The 23,652-nt window shown below is 50.9% G+C and overlaps 10 protein-coding genes across 10 annotated transcripts; 6 read left to right on the top strand and 4 right to left on the bottom strand.

Annotated features, from left to right (window-relative positions):
• Window positions 1-49: 49 nt before the first annotated feature.
• rps23 (40S ribosomal protein uS12) lies at window positions 50-675 on the top strand (the record flags this gene model as incomplete). The annotated part of the gene is made up of 2 exons (XM_043293480.1): window positions 50-308; window positions 497-675. The coding sequence occupies 2 exons, from the start codon at window positions 50-52 to the stop codon at window positions 673-675; spliced, it is 438 nt and encodes a 145-aa protein (XP_043149415.1).
• Window positions 676-1,246: 571 nt separating this feature from the next.
• Aud_008605 (translation initiation factor eIF2B subunit beta) lies at window positions 1,247-2,763 on the bottom strand (the record flags this gene model as incomplete). Its single annotated transcript, XM_043293479.1, has 4 exons — window positions 1,247-1,319; window positions 1,389-2,241; window positions 2,307-2,602; window positions 2,666-2,763. The coding sequence occupies 4 exons, from the start codon at window positions 2,761-2,763 to the stop codon at window positions 1,247-1,249; spliced, it is 1,320 nt and encodes a 439-aa protein (XP_043149414.1).
• An 827-nt stretch (window positions 2,764-3,590) lies between these two features.
• Window positions 3,591-5,216, top strand: nemA (Nem1-Spo7 phosphatase catalytic subunit NEM1; the record flags this gene model as incomplete). The annotated part of the gene is made up of 2 exons (XM_043293478.1): window positions 3,591-5,004; window positions 5,074-5,216. 2 exons carry the CDS (start codon window positions 3,591-3,593, stop codon window positions 5,214-5,216), a joined length of 1,557 nt encoding a protein of 518 aa, XP_043149413.1.
• Window positions 5,217-5,960: 744 nt separating this feature from the next.
• On the bottom strand, window positions 5,961-7,216 carry Aud_008603 (alanine--glyoxylate transaminase; the record flags this gene model as incomplete). Its single annotated transcript, XM_043293477.1, has 2 exons — window positions 5,961-7,032; window positions 7,128-7,216. The coding sequence occupies 2 exons, from the start codon at window positions 7,214-7,216 to the stop codon at window positions 5,961-5,963; spliced, it is 1,161 nt and encodes a 386-aa protein (XP_043149412.1).
• A 1,199-nt stretch (window positions 7,217-8,415) lies between these two features.
• On the top strand, window positions 8,416-9,214 carry Aud_008602 (vacuolar protein sorting-associated protein 29; the record flags this gene model as incomplete). Its single annotated transcript, XM_043293476.1, has 3 exons — window positions 8,416-8,472; window positions 8,614-9,027; window positions 9,098-9,214. The coding sequence occupies 3 exons, from the start codon at window positions 8,416-8,418 to the stop codon at window positions 9,212-9,214; spliced, it is 588 nt and encodes a 195-aa protein (XP_043149411.1).
• Window positions 9,215-10,113: 899 nt separating this feature from the next.
• Window positions 10,114-11,035, top strand: Aud_008601 (polyadenylate-binding protein; the record flags this gene model as incomplete). The annotated part of the gene is made up of 4 exons (XM_043293475.1): window positions 10,114-10,182; window positions 10,345-10,601; window positions 10,720-10,807; window positions 10,877-11,035. The coding sequence occupies 4 exons, from the start codon at window positions 10,114-10,116 to the stop codon at window positions 11,033-11,035; spliced, it is 573 nt and encodes a 190-aa protein (XP_043149410.1).
• Window positions 11,036-12,906: 1,871 nt separating this feature from the next.
• Window positions 12,907-16,010, top strand: Aud_008600 (NEDD4 family E3 ubiquitin-protein ligase; the record flags this gene model as incomplete). The annotated part of the gene is made up of 10 exons (XM_043293474.1): window positions 12,907-12,926; window positions 13,030-13,052; window positions 13,149-13,187; window positions 13,254-13,359; window positions 13,418-13,551; window positions 13,624-14,827; window positions 14,890-15,183; window positions 15,238-15,375; window positions 15,449-15,844; window positions 15,911-16,010. The coding sequence occupies 10 exons, from the start codon at window positions 12,907-12,909 to the stop codon at window positions 16,008-16,010; spliced, it is 2,454 nt and encodes an 817-aa protein (XP_043149409.1).
• Window positions 16,011-17,558: 1,548 nt separating this feature from the next.
• Window positions 17,559-18,187, top strand: Aud_008599 (GPI anchored serine-threonine rich protein; the record flags this gene model as incomplete). Its single annotated transcript, XM_043293473.1, has 3 exons — window positions 17,559-17,695; window positions 17,744-17,842; window positions 17,908-18,187. 3 exons carry the CDS (start codon window positions 17,559-17,561, stop codon window positions 18,185-18,187), a joined length of 516 nt encoding a protein of 171 aa, XP_043149408.1.
• A 278-nt stretch (window positions 18,188-18,465) lies between these two features.
• On the bottom strand, window positions 18,466-19,613 carry Aud_008598 (uncharacterized protein; the record flags this gene model as incomplete). The annotated part of the gene is made up of 2 exons (XM_043293472.1): window positions 18,466-19,096; window positions 19,153-19,613. The coding sequence occupies 2 exons, from the start codon at window positions 19,611-19,613 to the stop codon at window positions 18,466-18,468; spliced, it is 1,092 nt and encodes a 363-aa protein (XP_043149407.1).
• Window positions 19,614-20,228: 615 nt separating this feature from the next.
• On the bottom strand, window positions 20,229-22,403 carry Aud_008597 (uncharacterized protein; the record flags this gene model as incomplete). The annotated part of the gene is made up of 1 exon (XM_043293471.1): window positions 20,229-22,403. The coding sequence occupies one exon, from the start codon at window positions 22,401-22,403 to the stop codon at window positions 20,229-20,231; it is 2,175 nt and encodes a 724-aa protein (XP_043149406.1).
• Between the last annotated feature and the right edge of the window lie 1,249 nt (window positions 22,404-23,652).

Raw genomic sequence — 23,652 nt, 5'->3', positions numbered from 1 at the left:
AATCGCTCATTCTCTACAGTTGACCGTCCTTCGAACATAATACGCCAAGATGGGTAAGGGAAAGCCCCGTGGTTTGAACGCCGCGCGCAAGCTCGCCAACCACCGCCGTGAGCAGCGCTGGGCCGACTTGCACTACAAGAAGCGCCTTCTCGGTACCGCTTTCAAGTCCTCTCCCTTCGGTGGTGCTTCCCACGCCAAGGGTATCGTCCTCGAAAAGGTCGGAGTTGAGGCCAAGCAGCCCAACTCTGCCATTCGGAAGTGTGTCAAGGTCCAGCTGATCAAGAACGGCAAGAAGGTCACCGCTTTCGGTGGGTAGCCCTTTTCTATTCCTTATGCACATTCGATAAACTGCTCGGGATGGAGAAGAGACGGAATATTTGATGGATGCCACGACAGATTAGGCAAATCCAGAATTGGCTTTGGATGGGGAGATGTGGAAAAGAAGCAGAGAAATTATCTGGCAAATGCTCAAATGCTGACTTGACGATCTCTACAGTCCCCAACGACGGTTGCTTGAACTTCATCGACGAGAACGACGAGGTTCTCCTTGCTGGTTTCGGTCGTAAGGGCAAGGCCAAGGGTGATATTCCTGGTGTTCGTTTCAAGGTCGTCAAGGTCTCTGGTGTCGGTCTGCTCGCTCTGTGGAAGGAGAAGAAGGAGAAGCCCCGTTCGTAAACAATTTGTACGAAAGGAAATGGACGATGCCGTGGGAGATTGGTTGCCGGGAAAGGGCCCCATTCCATCGAAGCCTGGGAACATATGGTCTATGGTCTGGAAAATTATGGTTCGGGAAGGATGACCCTGCAAATACATTGCAGTCACTATGATTGAGATACTCATAAAACATGGCGCCATGATTTTTTATTTCTTTGGGAAGGGCCCGGAATGTCAAATGTTCAAACAATATCTGCTTTCCCGTGTTCCCCACGATATTATGATCCGCCTCTCATGCTCGTATTTATTAAACAAATGCGGTACCAAATGGTCGAACTTCAACCTGAATCTAATCTATGTAAATTCTTCCGTCCAATGAAATGGGCCTCGATACGCTATTATAGACTGGGGTTTACAGGTAAGCTATATAGATTCCTTTCCTGGGGTATCGACCGTCTCTATTCCCAACGCCTCTGATTTCCAAGGACTTTTCAAGTGAAGACTAAGCGTGATTTACTCTTTTTGAGCCCACAAATCATAAGCTTCGTCTTTTCCCCCCTCTCAATGAACCATTAACACGCTTCACAAGGACCTAGAAGTTGATGTCTTCCTTCCGGTAGTGGTCTGACACGATCCGGTACAGATATGATGGCGCATGGCCGCCGCTATTGCAGGAAAAAGTCAAAGTCAGTTGTGCTGTTTCTTCTTGTAGCAAATCCGAGGACGTGACTTACAGATTGGTAATGTAAAGATCAACAAGTTCCGGAGGAACATAGTCGTACAGAGGGTTCTGCACATCGACTTGATCCATCAAATCCCCATCCTCATATGGGATGACCTTGCTGGCATCTCCATATTCGATCAAAGACTCGAAGTCAAATGGGTACACCGGACTGAGTTTGTATACACCGCTAACCACAACAACGGGGGTCTGGTGCGCCTTGGCAGCACGAGCAATGACCCGGGTTCCGGCTGCGGCCACCAGCCCGCCGTTGGCAAGGACAGAGTGCGTGCCCAGAATGACCTTGTTGACTCGGGACATGAGAGCAAAGACGGCCGAATCCGGGATTAGAATGACCGTAATACCCAGGGCGATCAACGGCTTCTGGAATGAATCGGTGCTGAGAATTTCTTCATCGGTGGAAGTGGCACCGCTAACAGTGGTGTGCGTCGCTTCGTGATTGTTGGGGTAGGATTCAGCATGAATCACGGTGAACTTGCGCTTTGCGGCGGCCTTGAGAAGGAACTTCTGAACGGTTGTGGAGGAAGTATGGGTGAGGATTATTTCATTGGAGTGGATGTGGTCGAGAGCATAGGCCGCGATTTGGTCGTCCACCTGGCCCAGTTCATCGATGATCTCTCCAATTCCGTCCAGGACTTCGGCGCGAATATCCCTACTCGGAGCATGTCCCAGTAATCTACCAGATGGAGACGCCGATGCGGGAGTACCTGGGAGTGATGTTTCAGGCTCCGGATGTGAGAGCAGATTGAACATTGAGATTGGGGTGGTGGCCAGCGAAGTGAAAGGCGGCCTTGAGGACGACCGCTCAGAGCCCTCATGACGAAGTGACAATGGGTCGGACGGGTCTATTAATCAGCGTTAGAGATCAAAGCGATGAGAACGAGCTAAGGGCGAAAGTTGCGTTACCGACCTTCGGGAACACGAGGCGTTTGAGGCTGACTTTCAGATCCAGCATCACTGAGAGTGAAATCACCATCTCTCTCGTCCTCAGCTTCGTCGCGGATGAGACCAAGTACACGGCGGACAATGTTTCCAACCACCATCTCTCTTGGCTGAGCGGCCACCAATCGCCTCCCCACACTCTGCACCCGTTCAATCAGCTTAGCTGCATCTGTCGTCCTGCAAGCTGAGATGACGCGGAGGAGAAGGTAAGCGGTCGCGGTAGCGCATGACCTGGAATGACGGATCTGTCTCCGCTTGAAAAGCCTGATATAGCTGTTAGAACGGTAGCCCGTCGCGCAAAAAGGTTATGAGACGCCAGAAACGCACGATATCAGGTTGTCAATGGATGTGTCGATTGGAGTGGTCTTGAGGGACTTGAGAAAAGACGCCAGACCAGGCGTCAAAGCCGCGGAGGTAGATGGCATGGTTGTGTATGAAGTATTCGGTCGAGTCACAGTTAAGACTGCTCAAAGCATGGGTAATCCGACAATATCCTAGTGTCTTGATAGTCACTTGGGCAGTGGTTAGCGGATTGAGTCACTAGGGTCGCACACAGATATTCCAAGAGGGGCAATCGAGGAAACGCATGCAAAGAGCGAACGCATATGAGAAAGAAAAAGGCGCTTACCAGCAACAAGACTTGTAATAAGCTCTTAAAGCTAGAAGCTCAACAAAGACTTGACTCAAAATGACGATGAGGGGAACAATGTGGGATGCGATAGTAACCATCTACCTATTGTGAGGGAGTTTTCCGCTCAGATCTGCCGCTCGGCCCAACCAGTGTCACTCCGACTATAGACTCCGAACTGAAGTACTGCTACTACTACGACTATCTACCTACTCCACATCCTCGCCGCCATCTGCTGTTATATCGCCGTGTCTTATCCTAATCCTCTATTCATTTCTTCCTTGTTCCTTTCTGATACCCTTTCTCTGCTTTACTTCTGGTCTCTTGAACACATCCTCTGCTAGTTGCTCGCCAATAGGTAGTTCCCTTTATCAACTGCTTCGACTTCTCATCTTACTATTCCCCCCCCCCCCCCCCCCCCCCCCATTGTTGAGACTGGAAAGGCACAAGTGGTTCCGAAGCACGGGTCGCCGCCTGGCGCATTGAGGTGAGTACAAGTCGTATGTCATCCTCTTGTTGCCATGTCGCAAACGAGGTGAAGGGGAATCGAATGGTCGCTGAGTTCGCCGTCGGTGTCCTGTAGATAACTGCGCCAGCCCCGACTCCCGTGGGCCGTGTTGGAAGATGAACTCGTTGAATATCCTGTCTTCCCGTGTCATTGGCCAGTCATCCAATTCGAATCGTCTCCGACAGAGGTCGCGCTCGCAAGGAGAAATTAACCCCGTGGTCCCACCGGAGGATCGATCCAAGCTTCGGTCTTATAGTCACGACAATCTTCATTCGCCTGACGTATTGGAGAAAAGCCATAACTACACTCCCGGAATATCTTCAGCGGACATAGACTACTCCGAACATACCTTGACTGAGAAAACGCCTTTGATACAAAGCATTCAGAGGGATGGGCCGCTTGCTACGAGGAGTACCCTGGGACTGATTGCAGAGCGATTCTTTGACGCCATTGCGGAAACAATCAAGTTTATCTTGTCAACTCTGGCTGCCCCGGGCGTGTTTATAGCGCAGTGCTTCCGAGACGATGATGGACATTACTCCCCAACGGCCCCGGTACGAAAGCTGCGGCGGTCAATGGCCGGCGTTTCCGCTTCCCGTAGGCCAGGCCCACCGAAGAAGGATGCCAAACCGACCGGTGCAAGACGACGTAGTGGATCCACGAAGAAGCTGAGAAGTCACGCATCGCGAGACTCGATCGCATCGAGCACGTCCGAGTCGGAAGGAGATCGTCGGAGCACCCAGGGCCTCACGGGTACTCGGGCTCGAGCCTCGAAGTCGCAAACCACAGCCTTGGACCCGACTGGAGAAGAGAGTACCCCTCGCCGCTCCATCCGCATCAAGTTACATAATGAAGGTTCGCTGAAGCGAGAGAGGCAGCGCCGGACGCAAAGCGCAGATCTAGGTGCTACGTCGGAAACTGTTGCGGCCAGAGGACAAGGTGCTGTGAGTCCAGACACTCTCAAATCACCCACATCGCCTTCCGTTCATAGAGTCACCAAATATCCTCATTCTCCTGTACCTCCTCGGCCGCTGATTCCAGCTCGTCTGCCTTCGTACACTGCCGCTCCTCGAAACTCACGCGCTCCTCAGAAGACCCTGGTACTGGACCTAGATGAGACTCTTATTCATTCCCTGGCCAAAGGCGGTCGCATGTCCAGCGGCCACATGGTTGAAGTCAAGCTTGCTACTCCCATGACTACTGCTCTAACCCCAGGTGGACCACCGACTACATTAGGGCCGCAACATCCCATCCTCTACTACGTTCATAAACGGCCCAATTGCGACGACTTTTTACGAAAGGTATGCAAATGGTATAAGCTGGTTATTTTCACCGCCAGCGTTCAGGAATATGCGGACCCTGTCATCGACTGGCTCGAGCAGGAACGCAAGTACTTCCAGGCACGATATTACCGCCAGCATTGCACGTTCCGCAATGGCGCATATATCAAGGACCTCAGCTCTGTGGAGCCTGACCTGAGCAAAGTGATGATTCTGGACAATAGCCCTATGAGCTACCTTTTTCACGAAGGTGCGTCGGTTAAATCCATACCGAGCGTCCGTCTTTCGTTTATCCATATTCTGACTTGACCGTATCTAGACAATGCTATACCAATTGAGGGCTGGATCAATGATCCTACAGACAACGGTTTGCTGAATCTCATCCCCATGCTTGAAGCTTTGCAGTATGTGACCGATGTGCGGGCATTTCTGGCACTGCGGAGAGGGGAAGGAGAAATATAAGCTGGAACAGCAATGAAGAAAGGGACGCGGGGACAGAGGAGCAAAATGAAAATTATACAGAATTTTAAAGGTTCTGGCACCGATATACTGCATTCTTACTCATGTTTCTCATTCTTCCTGTAAAGAGAGCCGATTTCTATCGATGCTCATGATGAATGCCTAGCATTATTCATACCCCCTGCCTGTGTTGTGCTTTCTTATGATCAAGTTTACTTCCTTGTAATAAGTGATTTGTCCTGCGTTCAATTTTTATACTTGTCCTCTATGCAGTTCGATTCCTTCCCTACTATCCATGTCGTTCAGCGTACTAGGTCAAGTCTCGATGACGAGGAATATCAATAGTGGTATTTTCGATACTTAGTACAGGCATCAGAAGTATTGAGTTACTGGCTCTTCGCAAGAAGTCTGGACTTGATCACCTAAGGAGCCCGCGTAGGTACCTGAGAGCGTCTTGCGAATGATACTTACTTTACCATAAAGGAAAAGGAGCTATTTACTGCATTGGTATACTCGATCATTTTCAGGGATTCGCCTTGGATAACGTGGTCTGGATCAATCATCAGTAATGCAAGGTAAACTTAATTGAAGTCTAAATGTACCAAGTGTCTATAATATCTTTCAATTTCATTTAGTGTATTGATGTGTAATCTATGTGTAGACAGATTTTGAATGGTCATTTATTCATGCTACAGAGACAAAGAAGGAAACCGTGAGATTCGAGCAGATGTATCCCCTCTACACAGTTTACAGGCCCTTGGCCTGTTTAGCCTCTGTGAGAGCTTCCTTGAGCGCCGCGATGGCCTTGTCAATATCGTTGCGTGCGGGGTCTGTTACACTCACACCCATGTGTCCGAATCGGATGTATCTGGTGGCAATCTCCTTGTGCAGGCCAGCTGCGAAGATGACACCGCGCTTCAACAGACCGGGAAGCACATCTGCAGGAGTCAGGCCGTCGGGCAGATAGATGGCCGTCATGGCGTGAGCCTGGCTCTCGGGCTGGGAGGCCAATTGGCGTAGACCGAGCTCAGCAATGGCAGCCTTGACGCGGTCTGAAGTCTGGGCGTGGATAGCAAAGCGCTCAGCCATGGGGCGTGCGGTGATCTGAGACAGAGAAGTGTGCAAAGCGTGAACGAGCTGAGTGGGGGGGGTGGCGAAGTAGGAGGGCTTGTTGTTCTCGTAGTTTTGCATGATTGGCATCCAGTTGGCGATCGAGGCAAAGTACGATGAGGGAGGGGTCTTGCGGGACTTGAAGCGGTCGATGGCCCGGCCGGAGAGCATCAAGATACTCAGACCGGGAGGGCAGCCGATCGCCTTCTGACTGGCAGTCAGGACCACATCCAGGTCCCACTCATCAAAGGCAATCTCCTCGCATCCGACACTGCAAACTCCATCGACAACCACAAGGGTGTCGGGGCTGACCCGGCGAACAATCTCCGTGACGCGCTTGATGTCGCTCAGCACGCCAGTTGAGGTATCAACGTGGGTAATAGTGATTATCCTGTAGGGCTTTTCCTTCAATGCTTGCTCGATCTGCTCGAAGGACGGACGGTCGCCAATAGGTGCCTTGAGCTGTGTCGCGTGAGCGCCGTATGTCTCCAAGCAGGCAGCAAAGGAATCCGCAAAGTATCCGGTGTGCAGGACGAGCGCATTTTCGCCCTTCTCGATCAAGTTCGAAGCCACAACATCCCAGCCGAGCGTGCCGCTGCCAGAGATGACGAAGGGCTGTGCGGAGGGCTTGGTGGACTGGAAGAGTTTCCGAACCAGGGTCAAGGTCTCTCCAAAGACCTTGACGAAGGCGGGGCTGACATGGCTTTCACTGGAAGTATCAAGAGGACAGTTTTAGCGGGGTTTGACAGCCATGATAGGAATCATAATTCTCTTCGGTTGAGGCAGACTCTGGGGGGAACTCACGCATAGTGGGACATAGACTGAAGGACAGCATCATCGAACTCGATGGGTCCTGGAATCAACAGGGTGGAGTGAGGGGCTTGGGACGACATTCTGGCAGCCGAGGATGTGGACTGTCTCAGGGGAGTGGAAGGTAGAGAGGTGCGATCAAGAGGCTTATATTCAAGATCGTCTGGCTGGAGTGAGTGTCTCTCGGTCGAGAAGGGAGTGTTAAGCTCAGGCAGCGGGAGACGCTGATCCAGATGTCTGGAGATCAGGCTCAAGCGCTGCGTCGTCTGCTTGGTCGCCAGCGTTCCGATGTCGTTCGGCTCTTGACGGGAGAGCCCGCGGGGTAAAGGATATCGGTTATGGAGGGGCTTTCACAAGCTCAAGCACATGGAAGTTGGGACTTTTTTTGGGTTCGGGGATCGCCGGGTAGGAGAATTGTCTTGCCAGGTATTATTATTATTATCTGGCAGATAAGTATACCAGGGTGGTATTAGGTAGGTCGAATATGACCACAATTGAAGGGATTGAATCGCAAGTATTATATAGGGATATACAAGGTCCCAATTCAGACTGTGCTATTTTTCACCCTGAGGATTACTGAGTGTCCCAAAGAAACCTTTCCCTTTTACTCCGTATCGGCCGTAAAATTATTAGGGCGTTTCGACTCATCAATCGGGCGGAGCCTTCCGTCCTGCGATTACCTCCGCGACCCCTCCTGGTATGTACGAAGTAGATAATCTAGATGAAGCTATTTTGACGTATATTCATAAACACCGGAGCGAAGACTTGATGATTGGAGCGTTCAAATCTGTTGAGACACTCAAGGCATAGTATGATTAATGATATTCCACTGTTCAAGAGGTAGGTTATGAGCTTGGATTAGCACTTCAAATGGAAGTTGTATTCAATTTCAGGCCTCTTTATCAATTTATGTAGACGGCACTATTCAACATTCAACGCAAGACCACTCGCGAGTTAAGTATCTGCGCATGTATTCGATCATTACCTGTAGTATCTATCAAAGGACCCAATCACCACGGAAGAGACCACGCGCGGCATCGGCGCCAGGCGTCAAGGCATATCTAAGCTTTCCCCGCGAAAGTACCTGCCTTAGGCTTACAGGCTTACCTTAACTTAGCCCATCCCATCTAGATCTAGGTCAGTATTATCACAACCATCATCGATCAGCCAACCAACTTCAGCCACTCTCTCGTCTTCTCAACCGCGAGTTCTCAAGAATTCGTTTTTGCCTTGGAATGGGCCGTTGAAACCCTTCGAAACCCCGCAATCCCCTCAATCCAGGATGACATCCCGCCTGGTCCTGGTCATTGGTGACCTGTTTATTCCTGATAGAGCTCCGGTAAGTGGCTCCATCCTTCCCTTTAATGGTTAATTAGACATTGCGCTTACTTGCAGTCGCTACTGGTTAGGATCTCCCAGCCAAGGTACCCATCATCGCTTTCGCTCTACCTAATCCTTCTCTTGGTTGACACAATCGCAGTTCCGGAAGCTCTTAACACCGGGGAAGATCGGTCAGATCCTATGTCTAGGCAACCTTACCGATAGGGAAACTTTTGAGTTTCTGCGCCAGGTTGCCCCAGACTTACAATTGGTCAAAGGCGATTTCGATGTCGATTCTCCCAACCTGCCCCTCTCCAAGGTGGTGACGCACGGTAGCCTCCGCATTGGCTTTACTCATGGCCATACCATCATTCCGTCGGGCGATGCCGATGCCCTACTGATTGCAGCCCGCCAAATGGACGTAGATATCTTGCTGTGGGGAGGCACACATCGTTTCGAAGCCTTTGAGATGGAAGGCAGGTTCTTTGTGAATCCTGGAAGTGCCACAGGTGCTATGAGCACTGGCTATTGGCCAGAAGGCGAAGAACCCGTACCCAGCTTCTGTTTGATGGATGTGAGTGTCCCGACCTTACATATATATGCGCGGTTCATGACCCTATCCGACGATTACTGATGAGGAGCAGATCCAAGGAGACGTGTTGGTGTTGTATGTTTACCAGCTGAAGACGGATGCGAACGGGGTCGAGACTGTTGCGGTCGAGAAGGTTTCATTCCGCAAGAACAATATGCCATCCTCATGAGTCGACGTTTCTCTTCTTAATGCGCTTGTATATATCCCATAGACCTCCCCGATTACGACGCCCTTGTTCCACTTCACTGTCAACTCTCTAGCGCTCCATAATCTGTTCTCTGATGCTGAAGCTAGCGTGAAAATATTCCAGTCAATGATCACTGAGATATGCTCTTTATGACTCTACATTTGCTAGTATGGTCTGTCACCGTGGACTATTACAGTCTAAAAAGCCGTCCCACCTTGCGATCCTGGCTAACTACAAGGGATATTGCTGATTGATGTGACTTAGTACATCGGTGGCAATGGACTTCCGGTAAAATGTGACATCTATACAGTGCTCTTCTGATCTGCAGATCTCTTGAATTTAACCAGAGGCCAAAAGATGGAAGATATATGATAGAAACTAAACGAGATGAATAATATAACCATGATCGTGACTTAGATAAGGAGGGGCCAATGATTGTCGTGGCTACATATATATGATGCTCTGAAGGTATTTTCAATCGGCCTCTCCGAACTATACTTGTCCAGAGCTTCTATCAGCGAGATTGGTTTCTTGAAGTTCAAGGAAGTTCAGATGGCGAATGCCGCTAAGCCGGAAAGAGCAGCGTCGCATTAACCCAGGCGCCGATCAACGAGGGCATCACATTCGTTGTCTATTGCTCTGCTTAATTGACAACCATTATAGCAGTTGTGTTGTTGTGCGAAGACTCTTTCTTTAACAGGACCAGGACTCTCCTGTGCTTCTAAGCTCTTTCGTTCTTTACTTCTGGTCGGATACTCTGATCTTCCAAATTTCGTCTCGCGGGCACTAGGCTAGACAAGCGGAACATCGTCATTGCTGTCGACTTTTTCTTTTCGTTGTCCGAAGCGGAGGGAATCGGTCACCACTACAAATCTATCAAAATGGCTACGGAAGAGCAGGAGATTAAGGATGAGCGTCTGGAGACTCACGAGGAAGGAGGGGACGATGAGGTAAGTCGAGCGGCTGGAGCTGGAGATAGAGCTTGACACCGACATCCCACTTCTACACTACACTTCAGGGTTCATATTTTCGTGACATCGTCGCGCATATGTTGTGCCCCTTGTCTCTTTCAAGCTATCCAGAGAAGCTAATTCAGCCGCTCCGAAATGTAGGAAGAGATTGCGGCAATGAAGAGACGGGTAGCCGAGATGGAATCCGAAGCAGCAAAGTTGCGGGAAATGCAAGCCACTCTTGATCAACAGTCCGAAAGTCTACGCGAGGACAAAGAGGAGATTGATGCTCGGAGTATTTTTGTTGGAAATGTGGACTACGGCGCTTCCCCCGAGGAAATTCAGGCGCATTTCCAGAGCTGCGGCTCCATCAATCGCGTTACCATCCTTCTGGATAAATTCACGGGCCAACCCAAGGGGTGCGTTATGATGATCTTTCCATGGAAGGATGGTGGCTGTCTGCTTCGCTGTCTTCTCTCTTGGATATCGACTCCTAAAATATGTATCATGGCTGCTGACTGCTGGTCCTTCCTACAGATACGCCTACGTAGAATTCGCGGAGCCTAGTTTGGTCGCCCAGGCCCTTGTTTTGAACGAGAGTGTATTTCGTGGCCGCAATTTGAAGGTCAGTGTCTGCCTCCTTACATACCATTTCTTGTACGTTCTTTGCACGTTAGCTGACAATCACGATTAGGTTGTCCCCAAACGGACCAATCTGCCTGGTATGGGCAGCCGAGGCCGTGGACGCGGTGGCTTCCGAGGCGGCCGTGGCTTCCACCGCGGCGGGTTCCCTCCTCGTGGAGGCTATCGTGGCGGCGGTCGTGGTCGCGGTCGAGGCTATGCGCCTTACTAGATGCGAGCAGACTGCTCCATTACCGTATCAAGTCAAACGATATTTGTTGTTGGGCACGCGGTCCCCGGTGTTAAAGACTCCTGAACTGCGGAACGGCGAATGAATGCTTCAGAAGAGGCCGCTGTGGTACACTTGATTTACATGGGGACGGAACTCGCTCTCTGGTTTCAGGGTAGGAATCTCTTGGAGTTAGGGATTGGGATGCACTGTACGATAACCATCAACATACCACCATCGATGGAGGGACCTGATGGGTGGATCACCAAGATGGCTTCAATTTTTTTCTCGTTATTTTGTGATATCATCATATCGGATTATTGTCATGATCAGTCATTCGGGTCTACTTCAAAGTTTGGAGTAAACCAGCATATTTCCATTTCTGGGCTGTTGGCTCTGCCACCGACATTGCTCTGATTCTGGTAAACAATTATCTATGCGAATATGTACTACGGGTACAGCCATTGTTGGCAGGTGTTTAGATTTGCGCTGGACACAGCACGTAACAGTGACTGCTGTCACTTGTCAGATGGCGCCATCTGTCGGAACGATTTGGGGCGAAGCGGATAGGTAGTCTATCTAGATAGAGATCATCGAGTCGACTGGAGAAGTCTCGAGTCGGTGGACTACCCCACTGCTGAGAACAACTGGTGTCATGTCATGTCGTACGTAAGGAAGTTCATGTGAGGTCCAGATGAGATGCATAACTGCAAGATTTCATGGCAGAGTTTGGACATAAATAAGCAGTGAATGAAATCAAAGTGGAGTGAATCCTTCGCTGTTTTGAACTCTGCTTTCTGGAAAGCACATGAGGATCAGACTAGATAAGTACCTGAGGTAGTATTATTGCTGTCAGTGGTCAGAGGATGTACTCATGTACCTAAGTATATTTGAGGTTCGATCTGAGTAAGTATATAGCCGCCCAAGCGATGTTCCCTGTCTTTCGGGAAGCGGATCTTCGAATGACTTTAAATAGAATCAGCTTGGATGAGGATGAAGCGATGATCCCATAGACAAGTGAAATAGAATCGAGTCATATCAGGAAGAATTTTCCAGACTAATGCTCTTGGGTGCTCCTCTTTCTTTGCCACAGTCTGTTCCAGGAGTAGGTACCTTATTGTCTACAGTTCGAATCTAGGTAAGGATAATGTTGCTACCTAGAGCACAAGACTATCAGATGGGTATCAAGTATCTGGACTAACTAGTTCATGAAGCGTCAAATTTTAAAATCGCATATCGACTAAGCCAGCCCAAGCCAGCTCCGCTCTCACCCGCCCAAATCCACTGGCTCCGTTCCATCACTTTCATTATTGATTCCATGTTCCCTTGAAAGTTGCACCCTCCGTCGACCCCCTCGCTACGTTTATTATTGGTTCCCGGACGCCAAAAACGTTAGGACGGTTTAGTGCTTGCTCAGCCCCAATTACTTAATACACGAGAAGACAGGCACACCTAAGGAAGAGTGGAAAGTCCATCGCAGCGGGACCCAGAGAAGTTGCCCGCGACTCCATTCCAGCCTTAGTTTCTTCTTACTCTCGTTATCATCAAACTTTCGAATTCGTCTCCTCTATTATCGCTTCAAGAGAGCCCCAAAAAGAAGAGGGACGTCGCGACTCTCATTCTCCCTTCCCACTCCCATCCCACTCGTCCCTCCCCCTCCCTCCTCCTCCGTCCCACGAACCTCCGCCCACTTTTCCACCACACGCGACCGCCAATCCCGCATCCATCGACGTCTGAGCTCGGTCTGGAAGAAATCAAGTGCTGTCATAAGGTCGTCCTGTCTGTCCAAGCGGTGGATGCACGCCGTGTATCTCTCTTTCGGCTCGCCCTGATCGGCCTTTTGCTTCCCAGAGGTGTTGAACTGCCAGCACAGCATGGGTTCCAATCTGCCTGCGTAAGTTTCGCCCCTCCCTACTTGGGCTGGCATCCGAGAGCGGGAATCTGTCTGCATTGATTACTTACGAGGACGAGATACTAACGAGTGGATGCAATTATAGCCAGCCAAACCTTCGGCTCACAAGTAAGCTGCAACACAGTTCTTGCCCTGCATCATCCCGACACTGTCGGAATTGCATCCGGGTTGTTTGCGATGGAAACTGACCTTGACTCTTGACAGTTATCGCGGCGGATGGTTTATACAAGCGCGATGTATTCCGTATGTCTCACATTCTTGCAAATATTGCTTGTCGTCCGAATATTAACTCGTGGTGCTTTCGTTTAGGATTCCCTGATCCGTTCGCTGTAGCCACAGTCGGTGGTGAGCAGACGCATACGACATCGGTGATCAAGAAGACACTGAACCCCTATTGGAATGAGATGTTTGATCTGTACGTCGCCTTGCGTCTGCTGTCCAGAATGTAGCCGGTGCTGATTATCTTTATCCAGGCGGGTCAACGAAGATAGCATCCTCGCAATCCAGATATTCGACCAGAAGAAATTTAAGAAGAAGGACCAGGGGTTCCTCGGTGTGATCAATGTGCGAATTGGAGATGTGATTGATTTACAGATGGGTGGTGATGGTGAGTTACTTTAAGTTCGGCACACATGCGACATCAATCGGCTAACCTCGCGTCTCTTACTCCTCGAAACAGAAATGCTCACTCGGGATCTCAAGAAGTCCAATGACAATCTGGTTGTACACGGCAAATTGATCATCAATCTATCTACGAACTTGAGCACACCGAATACCAATCAAGCTAATGGCCTGCATCGATCACAAGTTCTGTCATCAACGTCCAGTGGCCTCGTCCCGCAAGTGGCCCCGCCGTCTTCGCATCCCGCCGCCTCCAGTGGTACAGCTGCAGTTGATCCGTCCGCGTCGAATCCATCTCTTAATCCCCAGCGTGTTCCTTCCACTACCCGGCCATCAAGCACTGCCGCTCCCGCCAGCGCAGCTGGAGCAGCCGCCAACAATAGCCAGGGGTCTCGCACCAATCTCAGCTCGTTTGAGGACAGTCAGGGTCGACTGCCAGCCGGCTGGGAGAGGCGAGAAGACAACTTGGGACGAACCTATTATGTCGACCACAACACGAGAACCACCACTTGGACGAGACCGTCATCGAATTACAATGAGCATGCGCAACGGTCCCAACGCGAAGCTAATATGCAGCTTGAACGGAGAGCTCACCAGAGTCGAATGCTACCGGAGGATCGTACTGGCGCCAACTCACCTAATCTGCCGGAGAGTTCACAGCAGGCCCACACCCCGCCGGCCGGGGGGAGTGCCAATGCTGTTTCGATGATGGCAACAGGAGCCACCACTGCAGGCACTGGCGAGCTTCCTCCCGGATGGGAGCAGCGCTCGACCCCCGAGGGGCGACCATACTTCGTGGATCACAACACCCGTACCACGACATGGGTGGATCCGCGACGGCAGCAGTACATTCGGATGTATGGACAGAATGCCAATGGCACAAATACTACGATCCAACAGCAGCCGGTATCACAGCTGGGACCCCTGCCCAGTGGTTGGGAGATGCGCTTGACCAACACAGCGCGAGTGTACTTTGTCGATCACAACACCAAGACGACTACGTGGGACGACCCCCGCCTGCCGTCGTCGCTGGACCAGGGTGTGCCACAGTATAAGCGTGACTTCCGGCGCAAGCTGATCTACTTCCGTTCTCAGCCCGCTCTGCGGATCATGTCCGGACAGTGTCACGTCAAGGTGCGCCGGAATAATATCTTCGAGGACTCGTACGCCGAAATCATGCGGCAGAGTGCATCAGACTTGAAGAAGCGCTTGATGATCAAGTTTGATGGTGAAGACGGTCTCGACTACGGTGGTCTTTCTCGGTATGTTCCTTGTCTCGTTCTAGGGTGACTGATAGACCTGCATTTACTGATGATGGACCTAGTGAATTCTTCTTCCTTCTCTCCCACGAAATGTTTAATCCGTTTTATTGCCTTTTCGAATACTCCGCACACGATAATTACACCCTGCAGATTAATCCCCATTCGGGCGTGAACCCCGAGCACCTCAACTATTTCAAGTTCATTGGACGAGTCGTCGGACTTGCCATTTTCCACCGCCGTTTCCTCGATTCTTTCTTCATTGGTGCGTTTTACAAGATGATGCTTCGCAAGAAGGTTTCTCTCCAAGACATGGAGGGCGTTGACGAAGATCTCCACCGTAATCTTACCTGGACATTGTAAGTTATTCCGCCGGCGTTCGGGGTGGGTTCAGGGTTTCTAACGATCTGCAGGGATAATGATATTGAGGGTGTTCTGGAGCTCACCTTCGCCGTCGATGACGAAAAGTTCGGTGAGCGTCGCACGATCGATCTGAAGCCCGGTGGCCGGGATATCCCTGTCACAAATGAGAACAAGGGAGAATATGTCGAGTAAGTTGCTATCTTTCATTGCCCTCCGAAGGCGGAGGACGATCAGGATAAAGTTTCTAATCCTGGTCTTTAGGCTGGTCACTGAGTGGAAGATTGTCAAGCGCGTTGAGGAGCAGTTCAACGCCTTCATGTCCGGCTTTAACGAGCTGATCCCCGCGGATCTGGTCAACGTTTTTGACGAACGTGAATTGGAGCTGTTGATCGGAGGTATTGCCGATATCGACGTAGATGACTGGAAGAAGCACACAGATTACCGTGGCTACCAGGAGTCAGACGAAGTCATCCAGAACTTCTGGAAGGTTGTCCGAAGCTGGGATGCTGAACAGAAGTCGCGTCTTCTCCAATTCACCACTGGTACATCTCGTATTCCAGTCAACGGGTTCAAGGACCTTCAAGGCTCCGACGGGCCGAGACGGTTCACCATTGAAAAGTCTGGTGATCCGGCGGCATTACCCAAGTCTCACACATGGTATGTGAAATTCCCACTATCAGTTCTTTTGTCATTTTTTCTGTGTTCGCGAGCTGACGGCATCAGCTTTAATCGTCTTGACCTTCCTCCGTACAAGTCGTACGAAACACTCGAACACAAGATGTCCATTGCCGTGGAGGAAACATTGGGTTTTGGACAGGAGTAGTCGCTTTCAATTCCGAACATGACAGGCATTTCATCAAGAAACAAGATTATCCATGCATCCCTTGTTTTAGCATTATGTCGCTCGCCTTGGGCTATGCGGCCTGATTGCAAGCGAGGCCAAAAATTGGGCGGGACGTTTCCCATTCTTGCATATGCAGATGCTGCAGGGTGTTTCCTTCACTACTATTCCTATCGCTCTTTGTCAAGCCATCGGTGCTATCTCGATTCCCTCCAATCGCTAATCTTCTTTCGCTCGTTTCGTCCTCATATTCCCCATCTCCGCCTGACGAAGGTTTGTCTCGTACAATGTGCTTGCTTGGAGAAGAACGTTATACCGTGGATTTGCACGGGGCTTCGGATTTTTTTTTTCCATACGAAACATGATCTTTTTTTTCTTTTGCCGGCGCACCGTGTATATACTTGTGTATTATTTGACTTATGGATACCGTGAAGCCAGAGAACATTCGTCGTCTTTAAAAGGATCTTGTTGCATTTATCCGACGGTGTAGTGGATTAAAGAAGGATGCTCAATTGTGTAGCAACAGCTTTGCGTCAGGATCTGTGGACTGGTTGATGTGACCAGTCACTTTCTGAGGTGTTAATTAATCTGCCGATTGGCACTCGAGAAAATGAGACCACTGAAGTTTCCACGGCAGATCAGAGAACAAGGGGAATTTGAAGAATAGTCCTCTTTGATTTATGAGGCCTGCAACCTGGACTTTTTCACACAACGATAGACCAGTCGGCCCTGACATGACACAACACAACACAAGCAGATACAATTCTCAGTCTGAGAGTCAACCAGGCCTATGCTGATGCTCCTTTGCCAAGGCCTCTAGTGATTCCGCTTAGCATCGTATCGAAGGCCCTAGGCCAGCCACACCCTTCAGAAGCTGATAATGCTTACGGTGGCATCCTGAGACCTGTGGAGCGAACCCCAATCCATCTCAATGTGACACACGCTTTGATATTTCCGGCTCATAGCCTGTCACTAGTGTCTCTGCTATGCGGCTGTCATTGGTCGATCTCATGTCCTGATGCACTGGTGGTTATCTCCTGGTCAGGGTCTGTAGGCGGATATTGAAACATGGGGGATGAGGACCCTGAACCTGCTTCTTGGTTTGTACTGTACTTAGTTCTCAGTGCAACCTCGACAGACACTTTATTTGATCGGTAGATTGGGGAATTGGGCCGACGTATCACAGAATGAGCGGACACAGCATGGCTCTGGATCTCTGGCAGGTGGTAAATAGTATGTAGATACTTGGCCAGGATACTTGGCCAGGATACTTGGCCAGGATACTTAAGACTACTTACTACATGTACAGTTTCAGCCCTTGCAGGGTCTGTTGCCCGATTTAGTCGTTCTGCACAAGCCGTGTGATCTGACCATGTCCTTTATTAAATTCCTTACCTAGAACTTTCCGCTCCTTTCTCTGTGTCTGTAGTTCCTCCATTTGCTCTTTTCATCCTCCCTACTCTTACCACTCACACTTCACAACTGTCGGCCTCACCATCCCCCTAATCCACGATACTTGCACTGCTCAAGATGCAGTACTTCACCTCCACCATTACACTCCTCGTCGCCTTCACCGGCTTCACTCTAGCGCAGCAGACGAGCACAGCAGCAACCGCCGTCCCTACCGCTGGCTCTTCCTCGTCCACTAAGCAATGTGCAGCCCAAAAGTGCGTTCCATCTATCCTAGGTTAGCATGACATACTAACAAACAACAGCATCGTCGACGCCTGCCTTGCCTCCATGAAGCCCCAGTTCGACAGTTGCGGCCCGAACGACTGGAAATGCCTCTGTGATCAGAGCATCAATGTCCTGACGTGAGTGTCTTTTTCTTTTTTTTCCCCCGGTAGCATACTCTGCTAACCGCAATCATAACGCAAAGATGCTACAACAACTGCCCTGGACACCCTGACAGCTTCGGCGCCGAACAGACCAAACAGTCCTACTGCAATGCCGCCGGAGCTTACTCTACTCTGAGCTCTTCGACGGCCACCGCTACTACAACGACGACGTCTGCGACCAAGACGACGGAGACGGCGGCTGCCACGACCACCACTTCGTCTGGATTCTCGCCGAGTGCGTCCAAGGGTGCGGCTGCGGGATTGGCTGTTGAGGGCGGGAGTTTGCTGGCTGCTGTTTTCGCTGGGCTTGTTGTCTTGTAGAGTGGTGCATCGCCAGCTCGGAATTGAAGAGAATGGGAAGCGGAAAAGGGAGTGGAGGAACGGCGGAGAGCGGAACGTAATGGGTGATTGATAGGGAGGGATGTTGAGAAGGATGTACTGTACTTAGTGTCATTCAACTAATCTGTAATATGCCATATCCTTCAGGTAGAGAACATACGCAATTCACTCTGCTTTAATCAGGCTGATAAGTACACACGCGCTGAGCAAAAGTTATGATGTATTCCAGCATTACCAGCCTCAGAAGACAAGACACAGGCTCATCGTCTCCTTTTCGAGCTTCTCTCCTCCTCCGCTTGAACATCCTGATCAGGCTTCCGTTTCGTCTCCTCAGCTTCCTGAGCAGAAACAGGACCGTCTCCCACATGATGACCCGAAGCATCATAATGCCTCAGCACAAACGCCACTTTCTCAACATCCGCACAGGAAACCGCTTCGGGAGACTGCGCAGCCAGTCTAGCCCGCAGCCGCCGCACAGCCTCCCAGAGCTGCCGGTACTCCTGCAGGTTATACTTGACGTTGAGTTCGCCGTTCGGACGTATCCGCTTCGATGCTCCGCCTTTCGTCTCCCCGCCATCCTGGGCGGCGGCGGCAGCAGCAAAAGGAAACACACCCAAGCAAAGCCAAAGAAAGACATCATCGCTATAGAATGGCGCCGCCTCTGTCGCAACAGACAGGATCAGCGAGGCCGTTGCGGGGCCCACGCCCCGGAGCGGAGCAGTCAATGCCTCTAGGCTTTGTTTGGGGAATGCGCTGTCCAACTCCGACTCTGCCTCTGCGTCAGCGGACGCCGGGACGGCAGCGAAGGCAGAGGCCGTCGTCCGGCGGACGAGAGCAGCCTGGTTCGAGCGGACCAGGCCGAGGAGCGTTGGACGGTAGACACCGTGTTTTCTATCGCTGATCAATATCGCGCGGCAGTATGTAAAAAGCGAACTGAGAAGACATACAGCTTCCACTCCATTAGCTGCACCAACTCGTCTTTTTCTAGGTATCTACCGACATTTGTCTTGGATTCTTTTCCTTCCGTAGCGGCAGCGGTAGCTCTCTCGCGCACCCGCTCCGGTAGAGTCCCGTAGCGCAACCCGTCCAGAGCTAGGTACGCCCGGACCTGACTGTCGATATACTTTTTCTCATCTGGTGTCAAGGTAGGCTGCGTGGCGGCAGAATCCGCCGCGGGCTTCTTTTCCTTTGCTCTCGTCTTCTTCTCTCGGGCTGTGGCTGCTTTGATGGCCCTTGCGGTCTCCTTGCGTTTTATCACCGTCTCTACGGTGGTAGGGTAGCGTGCAAGGAGGTCATTGAACGTGTCAATTGTGATGTGTGAAGGAGAGAACTTGGGAAGTTCCTCTGTTTGGCATTTTAGCTCTGTTTCGGCATCACCTGGTGAGTTTTCACGTTCTGAGCGCGCCATGTCGTTGTCGTCGTTTTCAGGCAACGAAGTGTAGTGGGGTTCACAAAATATGTTGCAACCGCGCAATCTCCGAACATCACAACGCGATCTCAGTCCAAACCCTCAAGTGTAACTCTATTGCCGTGTTGATCTCAGAATCGATAGATTACCGGACTGATTTTTTAACTTCGCAAGGGCTGGTTTAACCTACGCAGTGGTGACCAGAGCAAACTGTCTTTCGTCTATTGATTCAAGTTCCATCTGCTAAAGCATACTATAATCGTATCACCACACCAGAAAGGCTGCGAGAAACATTTAAAACCATAGGCGCATGTGGCCAAAGACACGATGGCGTTGAAACCATCCGACATCAGGCATCACCAGGACCGCAGGAGTGCTCTCAGAGATGAAGATCAACTTCAACAACGAAGAGATCGCAAGGCGAACCGTACCACTCAAACTGACACATACGTCCACACTCATCACAGAGAGCACGTCCATGGCAGAAAAAAAAAAAAAAAAGAAAAGAGGAGAGAGTTACACAATTACAAACACGCGAGGGTATCTGCTCCTTCTCATTTCTAGAAAGGGGAAAAGAAAACGAAGAGGAGAGAGGAAAAAGAGAGCCGCACAAGTCTAATGCTTGCGTCCTCCACTGGATTTCTTCGATGCATTTCTTTTGCCTTTAGCGGATCTGCTGTTCGGACTGACAAAGCTCACCCGCTTCTCATCTTTGCTCCGTTTCACCGGGGCAATCGAAGCAGACATGACTCGGCCCTTGTTCTTCGTGCTACTTCGTCGGAGCGATCTCGACAAGGATTTCGAAGGATGAGCCGCACCGCTGGCCATGTCCGGATCCGACTTGGGCCCCGTGGTTGCCGGCGAGGCCGCAGCATCTTCGTCGTCTTCTACATCAATGTGGCTAAACTCTTCATCTTGGTCACCCGCCTCAGATGAGCTCGGTTCCGGGCTGTCAGATTCTGAGGCTGCTCCGTAGTCATCATCATCGCTCACCAGACTTGGGGCTTGATTTGACTCCAAAGTGGTAGGACTCAATCCTTCCCGCAAGTCCTCCATGGCAGTTGACCGAGACACGGAAGACGCTGGTCCATAGGAAGACGGAAAGTATCCATTCAGAGATGGAGAGTGGTGATTTGTATTATCAAATCCCTTGCGGCTTCCGGGCCGCTGAGATGCGGTTTTAGATCCCGTCGTTCGCATTGACTGTCTAACGGCGCGATTTCCAAGGGGTTTCTGAGCTTGTGTCGCAGCGTCTACAGATGTTTCTGCTGGGTCATCTTCCGACTCGGCCCCCGATGAATAAGCTTCGAGATCCATAGTGGTTTTCGCTTCGCCCACTAATTGATCCAGGTCAAGCCCTACACCCCTGCGCTGCATAAGAGAGGAAAGATGTGGGGTATCAGGAGACCCTGTGAACGAGTTGTGATGGGAGGCTTGCCCCCCCACGGACGTGGTTCGCTTGCCTGCTTGGGAATGCATAGACGGTGTCTCCACCGCAGACGATGCCCGTCGGCTGGCGACAGAGTGTCTTCGCGGCGTCGTAGTGTCACCGGCACCTTCCGGGACCGATGAGGCCGACTTGGTCGATTGCTCGATTACATGCGCAGATCGAATAAGTGGGTGAACGAAGCCAGCCGCAGTCGTGCTGGGAGTTTCGTTTTTTCCAGGGACAACAGCACCTGCCTCATCTACCTCGACAGGCTCGCCCGAGGCCATCGCGGCGGCATCGTGACTGGCAAAATTTCGGTTATGAGCGATGCGACAGTGGTTGATGAAGCCCTGAGTGCTCGAGAAATTATCCCTCCGACAATCCAAGCAGATAAGCTTGACAAGGACACCGTCCGACTTTCGCCGGATAATCATAGGGCCAGCCTTTTCTTTGGGGGTGGGATATCCACTGGGGAGGGACTGCAATTTGGCTCCAGCTGAGCCTCTTTGGGGACGAGATTTGCCGGCGAGATAGCCTCCATCGATAGGATTGCCACGAGTCGAACGACCCTCGGCCAGCGCAGTGCCAAGAGCGCCCGGAGTCAGGGGAGTCCCTGACTCGAATTCGCCTCCGTCAAAACGCGGATCAGGCATGAGCCATCGCGCATAATGTCGCGTATAAGGACCGTCTGTGACACCCCATGGAGCTGGGGATATCGGCGCCACACCGTCTCCAGGAGCCCGTACTGCCATACCTGTGCCGTTACTCACAGACTGCGACACGCCAGCGACGTGAGATCCAGGATATGGTATCTCGGCGCACCGGCGCAGTTGTTCCAGCGCAATCTGGCATTTTGCGATCTCCTGGTCGATCAAGCGCAGTTCATTGTGCTTTAACAGCACCTCCAAGCTCAGCTGCGCTTCTAATGTCTCTCTTAGTGTGTCCACGTCAACCTTGCGCGGCGCGGCTGTTTTATCGGCGACGATGGAACTGGACGAGCTCGAACTCTGGCGACGACGGGGTGACTTGGATGACTTCGATACGGAACTGTTCGAAGGACTATCTCCGAGGGATGCCGAATTTCGCGACACCGCAGGTTCACCGTTTACAGTCGAAGAAAGGGTCTTCTTGCCGGAAAGCGAACTACTCGACGCGTCATCAGATCGTAACTTTGTCGCGACAGGAGCATCTTCGACAGCGGCTGCATCATTGGAATCAGACCGTTTGCGCTTCAGTTGGGGCAATCCGATACTATTGAGGCCCGGGGAAGCACAGTGTGGCGAAATCGCAAGCATCTTGAGCTCCTCCGCCATCACCTTATTTCCTCCGAGAGCAGAGGACCAAGGAAGCAGCCGAAACATGCCATGCGAAATATGATCGGACGCCAGGATATTGATATATCAGGTTGAGTGGTGGAAACTTTGCGACACGTCCAAAGTAGAAGCCACGATAGTGATAGGAGGGGAAAAAGGAAGGAAGAAAGGGTAGGGAACCGTAAGAATATTAGACTAAACAAGAATAGACAGAATAGAAGAAGAGGAGAATAGGTGTAAATTTAGTAGTTTGCTGCGCGTTGAGGCCATGCACCGGTGCAGGCGAACGCACTCTAGATAGTTAAGAGGGAATAAGGTAGAAGTGAATGATGGAGAGGGGGTGGACGGATGTTGCGGATCAAAGGGATAATAGGAATGGTTCTTGAATTTTTGAATGTCGATTGGCGTTTGCGACCGTCAGAGCTCAGAAGAAGCAGAGCAGACAAAGCAAGGGGGGGGGGGGAATCGGAAAGTGAGACGGCAAACCAGAGGAAAGCCCCGGGGGGGATAGGGACAAAGAAGGATAATAATTTAGGTAAAGTAATTATCAGAGATAAGGAATCAAGTGTCAATCAAGGACCTCTCAAGGCTCTCAGCGACTCATATGCAGGACGAGAAGGTGGGAAAACAGGCAGAAGGGGTAAGCTGAACTCAACCACGGCTTGAGATGAGGGAATACGGGGAATGATGACGCTGAAGGATGGGCGATGGATGGATGGAGTGGGTTGAGAGTGGCGTAATCTATGATTAATAATAACAACAACAAGGATATAACATCAACAAGAGCAATAATAATAAGGGCATGAAACAAACAGCAACAAATAACGGAGAACGTCAGGAGTAGTAAAATGCAATATGTTGCAATTAGGACAGGGACCAGGAACAGACTCGAGCAACTGTCGGTTGGGTGACTTGGGTTGTAGTGTGACGAGAGTGACAGGAGTTACGATGGTTGATGGACAGATAGGCTGTCCAGGTACGGAGTAGCTCCACTGACCGATGAGGAGAGAGTTCAAACAAGAGGGAAGTCTCCAGACTATCTCGTAGTAGTTGAGGATGGAATCGTGCTTGGAGAGTGACAGAAGGAGAAGGGAGATGGCTGCGTAGTCTATGTAAGAGATCTGTTGGGCTTTTGGGCGAAGAGAGGAGGGGGGGAGGGGAGGGAACCAGGAATGCAAAACGGGGAATTGAGATCAGCTTGGTTGATTGATTGATTGATTCAGATGGAACATGGAAGCACAATACACAGCAGAGTACGGAGTAATAGCGCGGAGTTTGGAGTTTGGTGATCAGTTAG

The sequence above is a fragment of the Aspergillus udagawae genome, assembly GCF_001078395.1.
Source record: "Aspergillus udagawae IFM 46973 DNA, scaffold_6, whole genome shotgun sequence".
NCBI lineage: Eukaryota > Fungi > Ascomycota > Eurotiomycetes > Eurotiales > Aspergillaceae > Aspergillus > Aspergillus udagawae.
The sequence above is the reverse complement of the archived record's forward strand: the minus strand, read 5'-3'. Positions and strand labels throughout refer to the sequence as shown.